This window comes from Salmo salar, chromosome ssa16 (assembly GCF_905237065.1).
Source record: "Salmo salar chromosome ssa16, Ssal_v3.1, whole genome shotgun sequence".
Classification (NCBI taxonomy): domain Eukaryota; kingdom Metazoa; phylum Chordata; class Actinopteri; order Salmoniformes; family Salmonidae; genus Salmo; species Salmo salar.
Window position 1 is genome coordinate 36,992,287 of NC_059457.1, and position 22,866 is coordinate 37,015,152.

At 44.5% G+C, this 22,866-nt stretch overlaps 1 protein-coding gene across 7 annotated transcripts in view; it reads right to left on the reverse strand.

Annotated features, from left to right (window-relative positions):
- Positions 1-22,866, reverse strand: part of LOC106573623 (A-kinase anchor protein 13) — a 176,411-nt gene that overhangs the window by 56,338 nt on the left and 97,207 nt on the right. For all 7 annotated transcript variants that reach the window (XM_045697218.1, XM_014148847.2, XM_014148844.2 and 4 more), the window contains 3 exons: positions 20,286-20,481; positions 17,718-19,878; positions 15,284-15,363 (listed from right to left, as the gene is read on the reverse strand). In XM_045697218.1, coding sequence (XP_045553174.1) covers positions 15,284-15,363; positions 17,718-19,878; positions 20,286-20,481 — 2,437 coding nt within the window. The remainder of the gene's footprint in view (positions 1-15,283; positions 15,364-17,717; positions 19,879-20,285; positions 20,482-22,866) is intronic.

A 22,866-nucleotide genomic window follows, 5' to 3' on the forward strand; every position in this document is an offset into this window, starting at 1 on the left:
TTACAAAGTTGTTTGAGTCTTCTATGGTGGATTTTGACCGAATAACAGCCGGTTCAAGCAGTGGACAGTCTGAGGTTCACGCATGGATAGCATTTTTTAATTTTCTTCTGAATACGCTATTGTCCAGTTGGAATATTATCGATTGTTTATGTTAAAAACACCCTAAGGTTTGATTGGAAATAGTGTTTGACATGTTTCTACAAACAGTAATGGAAATGTTGAGCTTTTCGTCTATTGATTTGTGCCCCCGTCTCGTGCCTTTGGAATGGTGTTCTGGACGCGCCAACAAAACGGAGGTATTTGGACATAAATTATGGACTTTATCAAACAAATTAACATTTCTTGTGGAAGTGGGAGTCCTTCCGAGTGCATTCCGCCAAAGATCAGCAAAGGTAAGAAAATATTTATAACAGTATTTTAGAGTTTTGACGACGCCGTGGCTTGACGGCTAACTGTATAGCTTGCATTGATGGCGGAGCTCTGTACTCAGAATATTGAACAATGTGCTTTCTCCGTAAAGTTATTTTGAAATCTGACACAGCGGTTGCATTAAGAGGTAGTATATCTATAATTCTTCAATAATTGTTATATATTTTGTCAACGTTTATGATGAGTATTTCTGTAAATGACTGTGCACATTGTGGTCATTCACCGGAAGTTTTGGAGGCTAATCATTTTCTGAACATCACGCGCCAATGTAAAATGCTGTTTTTGGATATAAATATATACTTGATTGAACAAAACATACATGTATTGTGTAACATGATGTCCTAGGAGTGTCATCTGATGAAGATCGCCAAAGGTTAGTGCTTCATTTTAGCTGGATTTCGGGTTTTTGTGATACATCTCCTTGCTAGGAAAATGGCTGTGTGGCTTTTCTTGTTTAGGTGGTGTCCTAACATAATCTAATGTTTTGCTTTCGCTGTAAAGCCTTTTTGAAAATCGGACAACGTGGTTGGATTTAGGAGAATTGTATCTTTAAAATGGTGTAAAATAGTCATGTGTTTGAGAAATTGAAATGATTAGATTTTTGATGTTTTGAATTTCGCGCCCTGCTGTTCCATTGGCTGTTGACTAGGCGTTCCGCTGGCAGAACGGGGTTCCGCTAGCGGAACGCCTAGATGCAAGAAGTTAACACCCCGGCCATCCTACAATCTAAGCTTGATGCCCTCAATCTCACACAAATTATCAATGAACCTTCCAGGTACAATCCCAAATCCGTAAACACGGGCACCCTCATAGATGTCATCCTAACTAACTCGCCCTCCAAATACACCTCTGCTGTTTTCAATCAAGATCTCAGCGATCACTGCCTCATTGCCTGCATCTGTAATGGGACTGCGACCAAACGACCACCCCTCATCACTGTCAAACGCTCCCTAAAACACTTCTGCGAGCAGGCCTTTCTAATCGACCTGGCCGGGGTATCCTGGAATGACATTGACCTCATCCCATCAGTAGATGATGCCTGGCTATTCTTTAAAAGTGCCTTCCTCACAATCTTAAATAAGCATGCCCCACTCAAAAAATGTTGAACTAGGAATAGATACAGTCCTTGGTTCACTCCAGCCCTGTCTGCCCTTGACCAGCACAAAAACATCCTGTGGCGTTCTGCATTAGCATCGAAACGCCCTCGTGATATGCAACTTTTCAGGGAAGTTAGGAACAAATACACACAAGGACTGTATCTATTCCTAGTTCTAAGGCTAGCTTTTTCAAACAGAAATTTGCATCCTGTAGTACTAACTCAAAAAGGTTCTGGGACACTGTAAAGTCCACGGAGAATAAGAGCACCTCCACCCAGCTGCCCACTGCTCTGAGGCTAGGAAACACTGTTACCACTGATAAATCCACTATAATTGAGATTTTCAATAACAATTTCTCTACGGCTGGCCATGCTTTCCACCTAGCTCCCCCTACCCCGGTCAACTGCCCGGCACCCTCCACAGCAACCCGCCAATGCTCCCACCATTTCTCCTTTTCTCCACCCAAATCCAGACAGCTGATGTTCTGAAAGAGCTGCAAAATCTGGACCCATACAAATCAGCCGGGCTAGACAATCTGGACCCTCTCTTTCTAAAATGATCTGCCGAAATTGTTGCAACCCCTATTACTAGCCTGTTCAACCTCTCTTTCGAATCGTCTGAGATTCCCAAAGATTGGAAAGCTGCCGCGGTCATCCCCCTCTTCAAAGGGGGTGACACTTTAGACCCAAACTGCTACAGACCTATATCTATCCTACCCTGTCTTTCTAAGGTCTTCGAAAGCCAAGTTAACAAACAGATTACCGAGTATTTCGAATCCCACCGTTCCTTCTCCGCTATGCAATCTGGTTTCAGAGCTGGTCATGGGTGCACCTCAGCCACCCTCAAGGTCCTAAACGACATCATAACCGCCATCGATAAGAGTCATTACTGTGCAGCCGTATTCATCGACCTGGTCAAGGCTTTCGACTCTGTCAATCACCACATTCTTATTGGCATACTCGACAGCCTTGGTTTCTCAAATGATTGCCTCGCCTGGTTCACCAACTACTTCTCTGATAGAGTTCATTGTGTCAAATCGGAGGGCCTGTTGTCCGGACCTCTGGCAGTCTCTATGGGTGTGCCACAGGGTTCAATTCTTGGGCCGACTCTCCTCTCTCTATACATCAATGACGTTGCTCTTGCTGCTGGTGATTCTCTGATCCACCGCTATGCAGACAACACCATTCTGTATACTTCTGGCCCCTCTTTGGACACTGTGTTAACTAACCTCCAGACGAGCTCCAATGCCATACAACTCTCCTTCCGTGGCCTCCAACTGCTTTTAAACGCAAGTAAAACTAAATGCATGCTATTTAATCGATCACTGCCCGCACCTGCTCGCCTGTCCAGCATCACTACTCTGGACGGCTCTGACTTAGAATACGTGGACAACTACAAATACCTGGGTGTCTGGTTAGACTGTAAACTCTGCCTCCAGACTCACATTAAGCATCTCCAATCCAAAATGTAATCTAGAATCGGCTTCCTATATCGCAACAAAGCATCCTTCACTCATGCTGCCAAACATACCCTCGTAAAACTGACCATCCTACCAATCCTCGACTTCGGCGATGTCATCTATAAAATAGCCTCCAACACTCTACTCAACAAATTGTATGCAGTCTATCACAGTGCCATCCGTTTTGTCACCAAAGCCCCATACACTACCCACCATTGCGACCTGTACGCTCTCGTTGGTTGGCCCTCGCTTCATACTCGTCGCCAAACCCACTGGCTACAGGTTATCTACAAGTCTCTGCTAGGTAAAGCCCCGCCTTATCTCAGCTCACTGGTCACCATAGCAGCACCCACTCGTAGCATGCGCTCCAGCAGGTATATCTCACTGGTCAGCCCCAAAGCCAATTCCTACTTTGGTCGCCTTTCCTTCCAGTTCTCTGCTGCCAATAACTGGAACGAACTGCAAAAATCTCTGAAGCTGGAGACTCATATCTCCCTCACTAGCTTTAAGCACCAGCTGTCAGAGCAGCTCACAGATCACTGCACCTGTACATAGCCCATCTGTAAACAGGCCATATATCTACCTACCTCATCCCCATACTGTATTTATTCATTTATCTTGCTCCTTTGCACCCCAGTATCTCTACTTGCACATTCATCTTCTGCACATCTACCATTCCAGTGTTTAATTGCTATATTGTAATTACTTCGCCACCATTGCCTATTTATTGCCTTAACTTACCTCATTTCTGAGTTTTGTGTTGCGCCTGGCGGGTTGAATTATGATTGTCATGTGTTTGTTTGATGGGGTGCTGTCCTCAGATAATAGCCTGGTTTGCTTTCGCCGTAAAGTATTTTTGAAATCTGACACGGTGGCTAGATTAACAAGAAGTTAAGCTTTCATTTGGTGTATTGCACTTGTCAATGTATGAAAGTTAAATATTTGTAAAAAATAATTGAATTTCGCGCTCTGTCATTTCACCGGATGTTGTCGAAACATTCCGCTAGCAGAACCCCTAGCCGTAAAAGGTTTTAAGATACTCTTTTAAGAGGTAGGGTTTCAATTGTTTTTGGAAGATGGGCAGGAACTCCGCTGTCCTAACATTAGGGTGAAGCTGGTTCCACCATTTCCAGGACAGAGAAGACTGGGCTGAGCGGGAGCTGTCCTCCCGTTGGGGTGGGACGGCCAAGAGACCAGAGGTGGCAGAACGGAGTGCTCAGGTTGGGTTGTATGATTTCAGCATAGCCTGAAGGTATGGAGGGGCAGTTCCTCTTGCTGTTCTGTAGGTAAGCACCATGGTCTTGTAGTGGATGCAAGTTTCGACTGGAAGCCAGTGGAGTCGGTGGAGGAGCGGGGTGACATGGGAGAACTTGGGAAGGTTGAACAACAGGTGGGCTGTGGCTTTCTGGATAAGTTGCAGGGGTTTTTTGGCATATGAAGGAAGCCCAGCCAACAGAGAACTGCAGTAGTCCAGACGGGAGATGACAAGTGCCTGGATTAGGACCTGCACCACTTCCTGTGTGAGGAAAGGTTGTACTCTACAGATGTTGTAGAGCATGAACCTGCGGGAGCATGAACCTGCACTGCCTTGATGTTTGCAGAAAAAGACAGGGTGTTGTCCAGGGTCACGCCAAGGATTTTTGCACTCTGGGAGGGGGACACCATGGAGTTAACAACTGTGATGGAGAGGTCTTAGAGCGGGCAGGCCTTCCTCGGGAGGAAGAGCAACTCCGTGTTGTCGAGGTTGAGCTTGAGGTGGTGGGCCGACATCCAAGCGGAGCGACCTACCAGGTGTCAAATCTCATCACTGTCCAATGCTAGTCTGGCCTGTTCTGTGACATCCAAAGATGATGGCGAGCAGAGAGGAGAGATCCCAGGTCTCAAGCCCAAAGATAGAGTCTGACGCCTAGCCACAGAGATGCAGCCTGACCCCTTATCACACACCTAATGCACAGGCCACTCTACTCTGTCCAAGTGCTTGAACAGGCTCTGCTGATTTGGGCTGGCCTCTCTCAGATACAAATAAAGTGCCCTTCCTTACCACTACATATACTGTATATTCACCAGCCCAAAGCCCACAAGACACATTCCACCACTGTTCCCAGTGCCATCCAGCTACAGTAGGGAGACATGCTTGAAGTGATAATGATGTGAGAGATGCTATGAATATCACTCAAATCCTTCATCCTCCACTGAAAAGGTTGCCATACCCTTGAGCAATAATTGTGTTTTACAGAAAACAAATTCAGGTTTGCCTGTTTTATAAGGTTGTATCTGTGAATATCTATGGGAAAACATGATCTAAGCTGTATTCTTTTTTAAATAAAATGTTTTATCTGTAGAAATAAAAAGGGGACAGGTTTTGACAAGTCAATGAGATATTTGAGGCATAATCTATCCCAACACACACAGACAACCGAATATGCATCACATGCAGAATCCTAGCATTGTATTCAGTGACTCACTTTGCACACAGACAAAGAGTCAACCAAAATAAACAAGGAGAAAGAGTGATAGAAAGAGAAAGGGAGAGAGAGACAGAGCGGGAGAGGAGAGAAAGGAAGAGAAAACAGAGAGAATGAGAGAGAAAGAGAGAAAGACAGAATGAAAGAGAGAAAGAGGGAAAGAGAATGGATATTAATGGGATCTGGCCTGCAGGCCTCCACTCTCCATCCAAAAACAAACTCCACCCTGAGAGCACACTCCTAGAGGCTGTCAGTGTGCCCATCTACCAATGGCTCACACACACACTCCACACCTCCTGAGCACACACAGAGGAACAGCTAACAATTAGACACAACCAGACAATACACACTCAGCGACTAAATAATGTTTCTGTGACATGAAATGTGAGCCATTTTTGCGGCGTATATATGAAATCTAATTTGTTACCACACGGATACAGCAGAGAAGAAAAGCTAAAACACAAAACACACATTTATAAAAACTAGTTCCAAAATATTTCCATGACCATATATCCATAGGAGTAGAGGTCTCTCTCATGTGGCAACTGAAAAGATTCTCTGTCCATCCATACCTTTATCAAAACGACATCCACTGTTCTCTCCCCCTTTCCACGCAGACTATACCTCCGCTTGTGTCGCTCGTACATCTTTCCAGGCAGTGAAAAGGAGTGGTTATTAACAGAAAGGCGCTAGATTCCAACATGAAGCCCAGGCTTGTGGAGTCCTTCGTAAAGTTTTGGGAAAATGAGCAACTCTTCTCACATCTGCTCACAGAACCAGCCCCTGGGTCTGACCCTCCCTCCCTCTCTCCCACACACTCCTCCCTCCTCTCAAATTCACTGTTACTCACTGAGCCTCTCCCTCTTTTCCTCTCCTCCCTTTTACTGATACTGCTTTTTTGGCCGTTTTCCTCTATTCATCTATTTCCATTTTCTGTTCATTTCCCGTCCTCTTATCCTCCCTTCTATCTCCATCTATTTCCTCTTCCTGTGTCTCTTTAGTGATGAGTTGAACAGTGTTGTGCAGTGATGCTGAGCAGCAGGGAGAGAGCGTGTGTCTTTGGAAATAGTCTAAGGTAGCCAGCCATGAGAGAAGCCTCTGAGGCCTGCCCTGAATACTGCCACCCTGACTACAGGAGAGGGATGCTCTCCTACAAACTGTGATTCCTCGGCCGTAAGGAAGAAAGATAAGTACTTTCCTAAGGGAAACTATCAAATAAAAGTGTATTAGTCACATACACAGTTTAGAAAATGTTATAGTGGGTGCAGTGAAATTCTTATGTTACTAGCTCCTAACAATGCAGTAAAATGTCAAACAACTACACAAATAATCAAAATCAAATACTGTTACTTCTCCCATAGGTTTCTATTAAATAACACTACAGTTAATAATTGTTTTAATTAGAAACATATATTTAAGTAGAAACAGTAAATGCATGGTAAACATCCCAAGCTTATCAGTAAGCTCACAATTCATATCTCAATGTGAGTAAAATGACCTCAACCACCGGGAACAGAAGCAAAGGAGAATGCAGAACTGCCCTCTGTGTGAAAGACTGGAAAAAAAGCAGGAAAAAACTCCATCTGCAGACAGATCAATGGAAAGGACAAACAGCTGGAAGCATGGCAACCATTACAAACTGTCCACATGACGAGAGAGAGAGACTTGAGACGGCTGGGGCTCCTTCAGTTCTAACTAACACGTCTGGGCAGCTGAGCGGAACGCAACACAACCCCTGGAAACAAGAGCAACTTGGCCCTAATCCTACTACTCCCCAGGGCACACTACACATAACATTAGGAGAGGAACAGAAAAGAACAGACCAAAATACATGATGTGCCCATCTTGTTTAGGAGGGTTTTCTAGTCAGATCGTTCTCATTGGTTAAAACCTATCACTATGGAGAAGGGGGAAAACATGTGGTTTAGCTTCCCTTTTTCCTTCCGACTGTGTAACTCGCAAGAAATGTCCAACCAATTCACATTGTTACATCATTATTACAATTGCTAAGATAGTTCTATCAACTGGCAGTCTGGCTTAGCAGCCATTCTGAATAGGAAGTCACACACGAGAGCAAAGACAGGACAAAGCCATGCAAGCTGATAGAAACACAGTGTGCACACAGAGTGCATAGCCTGAAAATGAGAAAACAGCACAGAACACTCTCAAGGGCACACACACACATGCAAATGCACACAGAAATGCACACACACAGAAATGCACACACACACAAATCACCCTCATAGCCAAAGCTTCCTGTTTCTATTGAGACTGATCTGCGTGCCCCGCCCCCACCCGACCGTTCTAACAGTAAACACTTCCATATTTCCTCCAGCCTCTCGTGCTGCGCTAACAAAGGACGGCCTTCTTTTTGAAGGCCGTCGTTCACATACCACAACAAACTCTCAACACACGCCTACTGTAAATAACAGCCCTTTCAAAACATTTAAGAACACAGAATTCACAAAATTTCAATAAGCGTATAATTTCCCATGCTGCCTGCTCAGTTAGCATAGTGGTGTGGGTGCAGCTCGTCCCCTGAAAGAAGGATCAATTATCATAAAAGGCAGTGGGTCAGGGTGGGTTGAGAGAGGTGGTAGAGGGGGAGGGAGGGAAGGGGGAGCACTGTGAAGGGGCCTTTGTAAAGCCCTGATGCATACAAACATAGAGAGACTGGGTCTCTGCTAAATACATGGCACCTATGGAGCTCTGGGCTTAGGACCTAGGCTAGTTCAGGACCATAACCAAAAAAGACCTACAGTGAGGGGAAAAAGTATTTGATCCCCTGCTGACTTTGTACGTTTGCCCACTGACAAATAAATGATCAGTCTATAATTTTAATGGTAGGTGTATTTGAACAGTGAGAGACAGAATAACAAGAAAAAAATCCAGAAAAACGCATGTCAAAAATGTTATAAAATGATTTGCATTTTAATGAGGGAAATAAGTATTTGACCCCTCTGCATAACATGATTTAGTACTTGGTTGCAAAACCCTTGTTGGCAATCATAGAGGTCAGATGTTTCTTGTAGTTGGCCACCAGGTTTGCACACATCTCAGGAGGGATTTTGTCCCACTCCTCTTTGCAGATCTTCTCCAAGTCATTAAGGTTTTGAGGCTGATGTTTGGCAACTCGAACCTTCAGCTCCCTCCACAGATTTTCTATGGGATTAAGGTCTGGAGACTGGCTAGGCCACTCCAGGACCTTAATGTGCTTCTTCTTGAGCCACTCCTTTGTTGCCTTGGCCGTGTGTTTTGGGTCATTGTCATGCTGGAATACCCATCCACGACCCATTTTCAATGCCCTGGCTGAGGGAAGGAGGTTCTCACCAAGATTTGACGGTACATGGCCCCGTCCATCGTCTCTTTGATGCAGTGAAGTTGTCCTGTCCCCTTAGCAGAAAAACACCCCCAAAGAATAATGTTTCCACCTCCATGTTTGATGGTGGGGATGGTGTTCTTGGGGTCATAGGCAGCATTCCTCCTCCACCAAACATGGCGAGTTGAGTTGATGCCAAAGAGCTCCATTTTGGTCTCATCTGACCACAACACTTTCACCCAGTTGTCCTCTGAATCATTCAGATGTTCATTGGCAAACTTCAGACGGGCATGTCCTTTCTTGAGCAGGGGGACCTTGCGGGCGCTGCAGGATTTCAGTCCTTCACGGCGTAGTGTGTTACCAATTGTTTTCTTGGTGACTATGGTCCCAGCTGCCTTGAGATCATTGACAAGATCCTCCTGTGTAGTTCTGGGCTGATTCCTCACCGTTCTCATGATCATTGCAACTCCACGAGGTGAGATCTTGCATGGAGCCCCAGGCCGAGGGAGATTGACAGTTCTTTTGTGTTTCTTCCATTTGCGAATAATTGCACCAACTGTTGTCACCTTCTCACCAAGCTGCTTGGCGATGGTCTTGTAGCCCATTCCAGCCTTGTGTAGGTCTACAATCTTGTCCCTGACATCCTTGGAGAGCTCTTTAGTCTTGGCCATGGTGGAGAGTTTGGAATCTGATTGATTGATTGCTTCTGTGGACAGTTGTCTTTTATACAGGTAACAAACTGAGATTAGGAGCACTCCCTTTAAGAGTGTGCTCCTAATCTCAGCTCGTTACCTGTATAAAAGACACCTGGGAGCCAGAAATCTTTCTGATTGACAGGGGGTCAAATACTTATTTCCCTCATTAAAATGCAAATCAATTTATAACATTTTTGACATACGTTTTTCTGGATTTTTTTGTTGTTATTCTGTCTCTCACTGTTCAAATAAACCTACCATTAAAATTATAGACTGATCATTTCTTTGTCAGTGGGCAAACGTACAAAATCAGCAGGGGATCAAATACTTTTTTCCCTCACTGTAGGCTGTTATAGGACTATAACCCTATAGGACCTACGCTGGTGTAGGACCTCCCTACAGTAGGTGTTAGAGAGAAAGGGGCTAGAGAGAAAGAAAGAAAAACAAACTGCACGGTTATGTTTCCTCATACACTCTTAGGAAAAAGAAATGTGCCATCTAGACTTTTTACATTTTTTATTGAACCTTTATTTAACTAGGCAAGTCAGTTAAGAACAAATTCTTATTTACAATGACGGCCTACCAAAAAGCCTCCTGCGGGTATGGGGGCTAGGATAATACATTTAAAAAATATATATAGGACAAAACACACGTCATGACAAGAGATACACCACAACACAACATAAAGAGAGACCTAAGACAACAACATAGCATGGCAGCAACCTAAAAGGGTTATTTGGCTGTCCCCATAAGATAACTCTTTGAAGAACCCTTTTTTGACCCAAGTAGAAACCTTTTGGGTTCCATGTAAAACCCTTTCCATAGAGGGTTCAACCTGGAACCAAAAAGGGTTCTCCTATGGAGACAGCCAAAGAACCCTTTTGGAACCCTTTTTTCTAAGCGTGTATCCTGCTGTACAACTACAGAGGACCTACGGAGGAAGAGGACGAGAAACCAGAGGGAGGGAGAAGAAGAGGGACATGTGTAAAGACTTAGCGAAATGACTGATATTCCCCTTCTCACACACACTCACGACAGCTAGACTCACCATGGTCAGACTCAGTGAGCTATGAACAGGCTCAGTGTGTTTGTCTAGCTCCACTGATCAATCTCACTGAAGACTTCACAAGCTACCCCTTCCTCCCAACCCAATCGTCCCCAAAATCAAACAATATGGTGGAAAACCTCCTTCCTGTTATGAATGGAGCACTGAGCAGCCTCAGGACCTACTAAGTTGTACAGTGCCCATGCAGCCCATTTCACTGCAGTAAGGACGAGTGCCAGATTTATAACAGCCTTAACATGCTCGCTTTGGTAACCTGTGAAAACTCAAAAAATCATTACCCTTCCTAATCACAATTGCTGACTAAACTGCAGGCTCTCATGAATGCCTCTAAAATATTACTGAACCAAGGCTTCTGGAGAAGAATAAAAACAACTTTTAATAATCTGTGTTGTCTTTTTCTTGTTAAACCATATGAATTGTAGCGGAGAGCAGCCCAAGCACACATCTGGAGGTAGTTATACTAGAACACAACACAAGGGGGTGCCTGAGGACACACAGCCAGGGCTGGCAGGAACAGAAGCTCCATCTGCTCTGTCTTTCAGGACTTACTTCTCTCCAGGCTGCTCTCTGCAACTCTTCCCCCACAGTACTCAAGAGTTCTGTTTTTCGAAGATTACTCAACTGTACCTCGCATTACCTCCTTCACACTAAAATCTGTGACGCATGTCAACACAAAGCATTCCACAAACGTAACATCTTACTTTATATCATCAATATAATAGTGAATTTGTAAGTGCTCTATATTCTCCTTTGTATGATCCATGTATTGTTGAAAACTTTGGTCATCAACATTTTCAAACAAATGTAAATCTCTGGTGCAGTCTGTCGGCCAACATGCAGCTCCAGTTGATGTAAGACGTCTCTCTGTTGGTGACAAGCATCAAGTTATAATTCCAGGCATCTCCTCCAATCTGTCTCTCTGACACGTTGTCATTATCAATGAGGCAGAAACCAAAGATTGTGAATAAATAAGATAGTTTACTCAGGCCATTTACCATTGAAATAAAAGTGTCAAGGTTCCTGTTCCTGTTAAACTCAACTTCATGATTTACGACGGAGTTGAGCGGCGACTAGTGTTGGCGGACTGGAGCTCCGACGTCACATAAAATGACATTTTTTATCCAAAACAACTGATTTCAGCAACTAAAACAATAGTCTGAAATTACACACAACATTGTGTGAGTTTCTTAAGAGAGAGTGCTCCAGAGTTAGTGTAATTCCTCTCAAATGCTAACAATGTAAGGAGGTGGGAGTCTGGCCAAGAGAGAGCTGTGATAGTGGCCCTGTCTACAGTGCCTTCAGAAACTACTTACACCCCTTTACCTTTTCCAAATGATGTTGTGTTACAGCCTGAATTAAACATTTATTAAATTGATATATCTTGTCACTGGCCTACATACAATACCGCATAATGTCAAAGTAGAATTATGTTTTTTGAAATGTTTACAAATTAATAAAAAATGAAAAGCTGAAATGTCTTCAATAAGTATTCAACCCCTTTGTCATGGCAAGCCTAAATAAGTTCAGGAGATGTTTTATGACTATCTCATCTCTGTACCCCACACATACAATTATCTGTAGGGTCCCTCAGTCAAGCAGTGAATTTCAAACACAGTTACAACCACAAAGACCAGTTAGGTTTTTCAATGCCTCACAAAGGAGGGCACCTACTGGTGCCCATAGGAGGGCACTGACAAAATGGACATTGAATATCCCTTTGAGCATGGAAGCTGTATTAATACACCCAGTCACTACAAAGATACAGGCATCCTTCCTAACTCAGTTGCCGGAGATGGATGTGGTGGATTTCACCATGAGGCCAATTGTGACTTTAACCGTCTAGTGTCTAAACCTTTGGGGGGGGGACCGGCTCTTTCCATGACATAGACTGGCCAGGTGAATCCAGTTGAAAGCTGGGATCACTTATTGATGTCAGTTGTTAAATTCACTTCAATCAGTGTAGATGAAGGGGAGGAGACAGGTTAAAGAAGGATTTTTAAACCTTGAGACAATTAAGACATGGGTTATGCATGTGTGCTATTCAGATGGTGAATAGGCAAAAGATTTAAGTGCATTTGAACGGGGTATGGTAGTAGGTGCCAGGCGCACCTGTCAAAAACTGCGACGCTGCGGGGTTTTTCATGCTCAACAGTTTCCCATGTGTATCAAGAATGGTCAACCACTCAAAGAATATCCAGCTAACTTGACACAACTGTGGGAAGCATTGGAGTCAACATGGGCCAGCATCCCTGTGGAACACTTGACACCTTGTGTCCATGCCCCGATGTATTGAGGCTGTTCTGAAGGCAAAAGGCAGGGGGGGGGTGCAACTCAATATTAGGAAGATGCTCTTAATGTTTTGTAAACTCAGTGTATACTTCCATTAGTTTTTTAAACTGGTACTAGGCTATTTTCAGACAGGTCTTTTGAGGCTTGTAGGCATCCTATAGCAAAACAACTGACATGTTGGGGTCATAATAGAGGGGTCATAATAGTCTGAGAAGAAACATTTTCGGGATTAAAAAATTATAATATGCTAATTAGATTCCTGTAGGGGTGCGGAAATTGACTTGAGGGTTTTAAAACAGTTACAGAATATAATGGCTGTGATAGGGGAGAACTGAGGATGGATCAACAACATTATAAGCTAACATTACCAACCTAATTGATAGAGTGAAAAGGAGGAAGCCTGTACAGAATAGACCTATTCCAAATTCATCCTGTTTGCAACAAGGCATGAAAGTTACACTGCAAAAAATGTGGCAAAGCAATTTACTTTTTTCCTCAACACAAAACTGGTTGAGAGAATGCCAAGAGTGTGCAAAGCTGTCATCAAGGCAAAGAGTGGCTACTTTGAAGAATCTAAAATATAAAAAATATTTTGATTTGTTTAACACTTTTTTGGTTACTACATGATTCCGTATGTGTTATTTCATAGTTTCGATGTCTTCACTATTATTCTACAATGTAGAAAATAGTAAAAATAAAGAAAAACCTTTGAATGAGTAGGTGTGTCCAAACGTTTGACTGGTACTGTAAATCTGCTTGAAAATGTATAGCAAGACTTGAAAATGGTTGTCCACCAATGATCAACAACCAAATCGACAGAGCTTGAAGAATTTTGAAAATAATAATGGCAAATGTTGCACAATCCAGGTGTGGAAAGCACTTAGAGACTTACCCAGAAAGATTCACAGCTGTAATCGCTGCCAAAGGTATATTTCTGTATTTAATTTTCAATACATTTACAACAAAAAAAAATTAAAACATGTCTTCACTTTGCCATTACGGGCTATTGTGTGTACCGTAGATGGGTGAAACATTTTTAATTCAGGCTGTAACCCAACAAAATGTGGAATAACTACTTTCTGAAGGCACTGTATATGTCTACATGCCACTCCCCAGATTAGCATGAGAGCAGCACAGCTCCACCACATTCACAGAGTGTGGGGGGGAAGAGAAGTACAGAACAAATTAGAGCTAAACAATACTAAAGTACCTCATGAGGAAAGACAATTATCATAGTTGCAGACAGAGTTTAAGCTAAACAACGTCGATGACGAGCACACTGTGAGATTGTGGTGTGATTGTTTGTGTGATTGCAACAGTGGTGCCACACACCATGTGTTTGTGGCTGAATCATATGACATGAATGAAGTATACAGTATGACATCATCCCAGTCACATAGGCTCTGTGGCCTATGCTGACACAAAACACCACAAGACAACCACAAAGGAAGGCTGCCTACATCTGCAAGGTCAGTCCCTCACCATAACATCAATAAGCAATAAGGCCTGAGGGGTTGTGGTATACGGCCAATATACCACGGCTAAGGGCTGTTCTTAAGAACGACGCAACGCGGAGTGCCTGGATACTGCCCCTTAGCCGTGGTCCAGTATATTGGCCATATACCACAACACCAGAGGTGCCTTATTGCTATTATAAACTGGTTACCAACGAAATTAGAACAGTAAAAATAAATGGTCTGATATACCATTGCTGTCAATCAATCAGCATTCAGGGCTCGAACCACCAAGTTTCTAATACCTACTATACAATAGAAGGTCACCTTTTAGAACCAGGTGGTCAAAAACCGAGAATGACAAGGGTATGAAACAATATGGCTTCCCATAGGAAGAGATATGTTTCTAGAGCTGTGATGGAGGGCAGTGCCCTGGCCCTGCTGGTGTGGATGTATCATGCTGGTAATAAGACACTTCCTCTCCCTCCCTTCCTTCCTTCACACTTCTGCTGCTGCTGTCAGACTATGTTATTTCTGCCTCCTTCTCTACGGCTTGTTTCTCACCCCTCATATCACTCCTCTCAGGGGAGAGAAGATACAGTGAGGTCATCTTTCTTTTCTCCTGGTTAAACAGGGCAGGGCAGGGCACACTTAGGCCAGGGCATGGGCGCACACACACAGTGAACCGCATGGCCACAGCTTTCCCATATCTTCCCACCCGACTTTAAAAAGACAGAGTTCAACTTATCAGGCCGAAAAGTGCGTCATGTTTGTACTGACATCCCCAAAAGTGAAGGCAAACATGAAAAAGGGTTTATTTAGTGAGGTCAGGTGAGACTGCTTCCCAGAAACAAATAGTCTCCCAGTCATGAAAAATGTTACATTAATCAGACTACATGTGACTTCCCCCTGATTTGTGGGAACTGGAGTCACGGTACGTTTTTACTTAGGTTCCAAGTTATTAAACAACCTGGGACTGTAAATTCATAAACACATAAACATAAACTCACCAGTGTAGAGTCTGCCGTGTCTGAGAGGGATTCCTTCTTCTCCTTCTCTTCTCCCTGGGATGGACAGACTATGTCTTTGTCTGGGGAGAGATACAGTTAGAGACATAGGTATGACACAGGGACTGTATGATGACACAGGAAGAGGAATATGAAGCCATGACCTTATGGACAAACTAACACAGAATCCTCTCAGTAAGTGAAACTTCATTTCAACTCAAAATATAAACTCATAATAATGAATCATACCAGTAATATCTAATGTATAAAATGGTCTATGCCTTGACAACCATTTGGATAGCAACAACAAACCAGCTGTCATGCAGGAAGAGAGGAGGAAAGGTGTGGGGAAACAGTCATTTCTATTAGGGAACAATGATGTTGCTGAGCATCAGTCAACACTGCCCTGCTATTTATACCACATCAGTGCAGATGTAGAGGATCTATTCTACTTCATATTCCCATCCAGACGGGAAAGGGCCAGGGCGTAGCCATGTGCTTACAGACTGCCAAGATTTGGCCCGGGGCTCCGAGTGGAAGACCACCGTTCAGGCTACCTCTATTTTCAGAACCTACTGTAAGGTCTGGTGATATCATTGTATTGTTGCTTGGATACACAGACTGACATACATAAATACCAGCTCCATTCACATAGCGCTCTAAATGACTGATATGAAGCCTTTGACCTTTTCAGACTGACTCAGGGACCAGAGGCCAGAGTCTCATGTTATGTTTCTCCTGAAAATCAAGCTTCTCTAATTCACATACTGAAGCTGACAATATTATGGACTTAGCTAAGTTACATTTTGTTCTAGTTTCTGTTTGGGGACTTGTTTGACGTAAATATTCTGTAGTTCAACATCGCCAGAATGTCATGACAAATGACAGCCTCTCTTTAGCAGCAGTTGACACATAGCTGAACTAATGGTCACATGCTCAGAGTCATATGACAGTGTGCTATGCCTCAGAGCAGGCGGTGCACTTCAACAGCATTTGAGGGATGCACACTGGGCCTGAACTTAGCAGCTGGGCTAGGCTCAGATTCTGTATACAGTAGAGCAGGGGTCTCCAACAGGTAGATCACCAGCTAACAGTAGCTCGCAGCCATCCTCAAGTTCCACGTTTTTAATTAGTCGTATGTATGGGATACGCATGGTATACATCGTCCAATGAAATGCTTACTTGCAGGTTCCTTCTCCACAATGCAACAACAATAAGAAATAATACAAGATAAGAATACGAACTATGAGTAGCTTGCCAAGCAATTCTGAAAGTACTTGCATTTTTTTCATGCGTTCCATCGCAAACTGTCAAAAACATAAAGCTCCCGGCTACTATCCAATCAAAGCCACATTGACATTTTCTCACTCCTGGTTACCACTATTGGCTTAAAATGCCAACGTAACACAGTATTAATTTCCAGCAATATTGCTCGTCTGTCTGTTTGGTGTGCGCATTTGTCTATCACCCTGTACGTAGCCAGTTAATGATGCTAATGATAACCGTCTTGTGGGTAGACAGAAAGACTTTCCCCAAAAACCTTCTCAAGTAAATGTTAATTGCTGAGCAGGCTGACCTGACAGAATATGATTATTTGTATCAATTGGTTGGCCATTGTTTTGCAAACTAAGTGCTCTATCAGAAGTCCTAACAGCAGAAACATTCTCTTGTTTAATACACAATTAAAGGTGTATTACACAACAACAACAACAGAAAATCACCTCAAAATTGGTCTTCTGATGCATTGACATTGACTCAGAACATACATTTTCATTATTTCTTTATGAATAAGTGTAATATTGAGAGTAAAACAATCTAAAACTATGAAAATGTATGTGATGAGTCAATGTCAATGCATCAGAAGACCAATTTTGAACTCTTAGAAAATAACTAAACAAATATGATTTTTTTGGTGTAATTCAACATAAATTGTGCATTAAACAAGAGAGGAATGTGTTAGTCTAGGAATGTTTCTGCTGTTAGGCCTACTGAAAAAAAAACTGAATTCCGGGAAATTACTAAATATAGTTTTATGGGGCCCCTTATAGTTGTTTATTAACCATTATTTTACCAGATATATTGACAGAAAACACATCTCTTGTACACCAAGGACCAGGGGGAGAATAGAAGAATGTGTCTATTTGAAAGCTATAAAAAATGATGCTAGAAAAGGTTGGAGACCCCTGCAGTAGAGGGTGCATGTAAATGAAATATGAGCTTCAGGTTAGCCTCATGACCCAAATCTGTTTGAATTTCAGCTAGTGCCGATAGTCATCTTCCTCTTTGAAATATTTAAACTGTATACTAAAAGCATTCTTCTTGAGCAATAAATGAATATCTATGCAAGCAAAACAAAGACAAAAACTGCAAAATCAGGATATAAAAGGGCCATAACTAGCTACAAACTAGCTATATGTATATTATTTTGTGGCCTTACCTTTCACTGGCTTGTTAAGCTGTCTTAAAGCTTCAGAATGCTCTTCTTTAGTATCCAGTGTTCTCACACACTCTCCATCCAGGCTTTCCAGTGTGTCTGAAGACTGAAGGCCCAAGGACATGCCAATGACTACTTCCACAGAGGTGCTGTACTGCTCATCATCCAGGCCTGTTCCATTGTCTAGCTCCAAGGGGGAAGTCAGCTCTGGATTCAGGGATGTACCACTGTCTGAGTGTGTAAGGGTGGTCAGGGTCGAGTCACTGGGTGTATGTGTATGTTCAGGTGGGGCTGGAGGGGCCGAGCTCTCTGGGATGGTCTCCTGATGTGTCAGCTCTGAGGATCTCTCTGGGGAAATAGAGGAGGAGGAGGATATGACCTCAGCACTCTGTCTGTCCACAGCCCTTTCATCATGTAACAACGTGTGCGAGTGGGAGTCTGCACACTCTCTGCTGGCTTCTACACTTTCTTCCTGTGTCAGACTCAGGCCTGGTAGTCTGGCCTCCACTCCATTCTCACTCCCATGTGTGGTATTGGACAGATCACTGTTCTCCTCTCCCAGTCTGACATGAGACTCATCCGCTCCCATTGAGGGGTTCTTGACCATCACATCCTCCTCTAACGGACTTGCTGAGACAGTCAGACCCCTGTCTGAGGTGCTAAGGTTCTCAGTGGCCTCAGACACCATGACCCCTGACCTTCGTGCAGTGTCTTTGGGTCCGGTCTGATGCTTACTCTGGCTCTCTGCGGCAGCTTCCTGTACCTGGCCTCCCTCCAGCATGGAGTTGGAGTTGCATTGTTCTAGGCTTGCTACAGCAGCTGCTACTGCTACGGCCACCACTGCTACTGCTGTGGCTGCTATTTCCTCTCTACACGCCAGAGAGTCTGCCTCTTCTAGCGATGCCCACTGTACAGACACCTTCTTCCCAGGGGCCTCCTGTCCTATGACTGTCCCCTCAGACAGTTTGTCTGTGGAGCAGCTGACCGACTGGACGAGTTCCCCCTCCTCACAAGAGGATGTGTGGACCGTGACATCACAGTGTTGTCGCCCCATGGTCTCTCCACTCTCTCTGTCCTCAGCTGTTCTGCTGGCTAAGTCAGTGGACGGCTGTTCCTCACATTCCTGCCCAGTCTCGTGGCCCTGGCTGTGGGCGCCATCCTGGTCCTGCCTTGGCTGTTGTGGGGTTGCCACTACCTCCACTGTATCCTTAACGTGCTGATCCAGGACCTGCTGCTCACTGGGTTCTTTTGTTGTAACGTAACCTGGTCCGTGTGAATGGCTGCGCTTGATCTCTCCCTCCACCATAATGGGGCTCTGCTTCATGCTGTTGGTGTCAGTCTCTCCACTTCTGCTGCTGGTTGTCTCAGTGCTACCGTTGGTCTGTTGGCTGGGGTTTCCTGCCTCTGTCTTTCTCTCGTCTGTACCGCCCCTCTCAGACTCCCGGGTCTGGTTGCTGTTATCGGCCAACTCGGGCTCCACAGAATAAGTTGTCACTGCTGTAGTGATTTCCTGTCTTTGTTCGGAGTCCTGTGCCTCTACAGCTTGTGCCTCATGGCGGCTCACAGCTCCCGTCAAAGTCTGAAGAGTACATTCAGAAGTGGCCTCAGCATACTCCACCTCAACCTCACCGCTATGTCCGTCGTGCTGTCCATTCTCCACAGGAGCCCCTGACTCCATCTCCTGGATGTTCTCAGGCTCGCCCTGCCTTTCCATAGTCCTCTGAACGCTTGTGTCCCCACAGCCACTACTGCTGCTGCCTGTAGTCCTTAGGGGCTGATGCTTAGCTTCCGTATGTTCCGTGTGTTCCTGAGACTGCGCGTGGCCCATGGCTCGTGAAGCCTTTGTCGGAGCAGCAACAGCCTTATCGCCCGTCTCAGTCTCTGCTCTCCTCTTCTCTTTCTCTTCCTGGTTCCTTTTACAGTGCCCTGCCTTGCTGCCCTGCGTGGCAGTGATTACGCCTGTCCTCTCTCTATCAGCTTCCTCCTGCTGGTCTCCACAGGATGGTGCGCTGAAAGCTGGAGTCTCGCCCTCTCTCCGCTGCTGGGCATGGCTGTGGGGGGGCTGGGACTCTGTGGCTGAGTGTGCTGATGTGTTGCTGATGCCACTGGATCCTGCTGTAGTGTTCAGCTCATCTGGTGACTGTTGCTGGAGCACATGATCTTCCTACAGTACAAACAGAAACACAGTGTGAATAACTGTCCCACAAATGACACAAATAATAAATCACACACTATTTATTCTACACACACACACATTAACTTCCTGTAAAGATAAGATGTACAAAGAACTTTCAGAGCAAACAAACAGATAGCATACAGGTAACTCACAATAGGCCATGTTTTCTCTTTTGGCAGATGTTAATTAGCTAGCTAGTTCACACAAGATTTGGTTGTAGGATCTGAGAGTACATACTGTACTGGATGAGCCCTTCGCTCCATTAGGAGCTGCAAGGAATAACTAAATTAAGTCATGATTTAAAGCAACAACATGTGAGAGTTAAAAGCAGACAGAGATGAAAGCAGACTGGGTTTAAAAGCAGACAGAGTTTAAAGCAGAGTTATATAGCTCACCTTGTTGTCTCTGTGGCGCTGTATGAGTTTCTGTAGCTCCTCCACCTCTCCCTTTAGGCTGGGCAGAGGTTTCCCTAGTAACGTGTCCACCGTCAGGGTGTATGTGTTCAGTTTAGGGTGGTGCTGTAGCACTCGGCCTCCTGGGTAACACTGTCTCTCCTCCGTCTTTATCCGGGTCTCTGACAAGGTCTCAACCCTGCCCAACACAAACAGAGCACACCGTGTCAGAACGGAGGTAGCCCAATCACATAGCACTGATTCAGCATTCAGCACCACTGCCTACGCCCATAATATATCACCTAGTGTGAATGACAGGTTCATTCCGGGGGTAGGAAGGCACTGGAGACATGGTGTACTACCAAACCTTTCATCAATCGACCGCCAACCTCCAAACTGGTTCAGCTTCATTGTATTGCTACTTCTACCCGGTCAGCTTTCTGGTATTTAATTCATTGTTCTACGGTATCAGTGGAATTGAAAAAGAAAACACTACCTCTCCCTTTCTAATCTACTTCACGTGAAAACACTTCTACTGAGTAACAAAAATAAAGAAAAGAGACCAAACATGGCTGAGCTAAAATTAAGTTTCCTTCATGGTTCTAGACTAAATGTGTCTTGTAATGGGTAAACCCCGGCAGGGACGAAACGTCTATAGCAGTGTATTGTCCTGTTGAGCTGGCTCTGGGTCTGTCTCTGCCTGGGTAGAGTCATATTTTCTACTCTCTTACAATGAGTGTAACTGACCCCAACTGACTCAGGGGTGAAGATGTCACTGCTGGTACACTCCGATGAGAGACACAACAAAACAATCTGATGGAAATAGGGCTTTAGAAACAAAAGGAATGAGGGAGTATGTAAGTCCCCCTCTAGCCCCAGCCCCATGAAGCCCCTGGTACAGGAGTGCAGACCTAGGTTCAAATAGTATTTGAAATCATTTAAAATACTTCATCTGTGCTTGATTGAGCTTGCCTGGGTTATTGGACCAATGGAACAGTCCCAAAAACTGCAAACCCCGGCCATATGGTACTCCAGGCAGGTTAGAGCAAACACTAAAAGATTTCAAATAGTATTTGAAGCCAGGTCTGCAGTAGTGATGCGATCTAGGGCTGTTCTCACCTGCCTCATGGCGCTCAGTGCCAATGCAGGGAAATAAAGGGCTGAATGGGTGTCCATGGCAACCCCCTGACATCACTCAGTGGGGACTGAAAGGCAAGACGCAGGGCGGAGGAAGAACAGAGGCACTTTGTGGGGCCTGAATGCACCCAGGAGGCAGCCTCAACTCTCTCCACATCCAGGGGAGATATCTTAACAACACATAGAACTGCACTATACATGTTAGAGCTTTTACTACTTTATTACTAGATTACTAGTATACAATTTAACCAACTTAATCCCACAGTCAGCAGGTGGAATTAGCACATGTATGCTGTCTCCAGTGAGTTGGGATTCAGTCATGACACCTAACTGTTTTCTTGTGCCAAATAACAGCAGGACCTCTGCTTCTCCCTGACCTGAACTAATCCTGTCTCAGAGCATTTAACACCAGCAGCCAGGTGACTCAATCTCTCTACTCCCAGCTTAACTCAGGACTACTTCAAAAACATAACAGCCTCCCCTAACAATATCAGACAGATAGGCTTGGTGTCCAGGTGAAGGAGTACAGGTAGTGTATGTAAGAAGAAAATGCTGGTCTGGTATGGAGAATAGCTACAGCTTGGTTCTCTTCTGTAACACACACACACCAACTCTCCGAGGAGCTCCCACCAGGCCCTTTTCCTTCCTATGGTTATAAGGTTTCACCGCCTTCACCAAACCAAGGCACGGCCGACAGACACCCAGGATCCGGTGACCCAGGGGACAGCCTGTGTGACGCAGACAGACCGAGAGACACCATTGACGTGGCCTGAGAGTGTCCCTGGGCCAACTCTTTACTGTTCCTGGTCAGCACAGGATATCTCTGTCAAGGACTGGGCGACACCTCAATCTCCATGTTATAGAGAAAGCTGATGATCTCAGGTGATCTCTGTAATGTAATTGCTCATATGTGCTCAGCTGGAGAACAGATCACCACCGTGTCACGGAGACTGATGGAACAGGTAAACAAAGTGGTTTGGTGAGGTGCCAGGGAAGGTTGTGTTCATTGTCTACCAATAGGACAGAACTACCCCTGCTAGATAAAATCTGACAAAGCTCTGACAGTTTGTATACAAGGACCCGAGAACATCTATTTCCCGCCACTTGTACATGTAGTGCCTGGTGTTTTTGTACAGCTGAGATGTGTCACAGAGCACATGAAAACAGTCCCATACAGCTATCACAGCCAGTGAGAACGCTGTGCAGTCTACGAGCTGTCATCTAGTACGTACACATATCCTCCTAATTCGAGGTACATTTTGTGATTTTATCCCACGACAAAAGACCCAAACTAGTCTGACTTTATGTATTTTAACAAAGTGCATATAAATAAAGTTGGATTCTGTGGGGATTTCTGTGCTGACTTCAGCTGTTTACAGCAGCAGTCCGGAGTTTGTCCTTGGTCTGTCTGCTTATCTGTGTGTACCGCCAACACTCCAAACACATT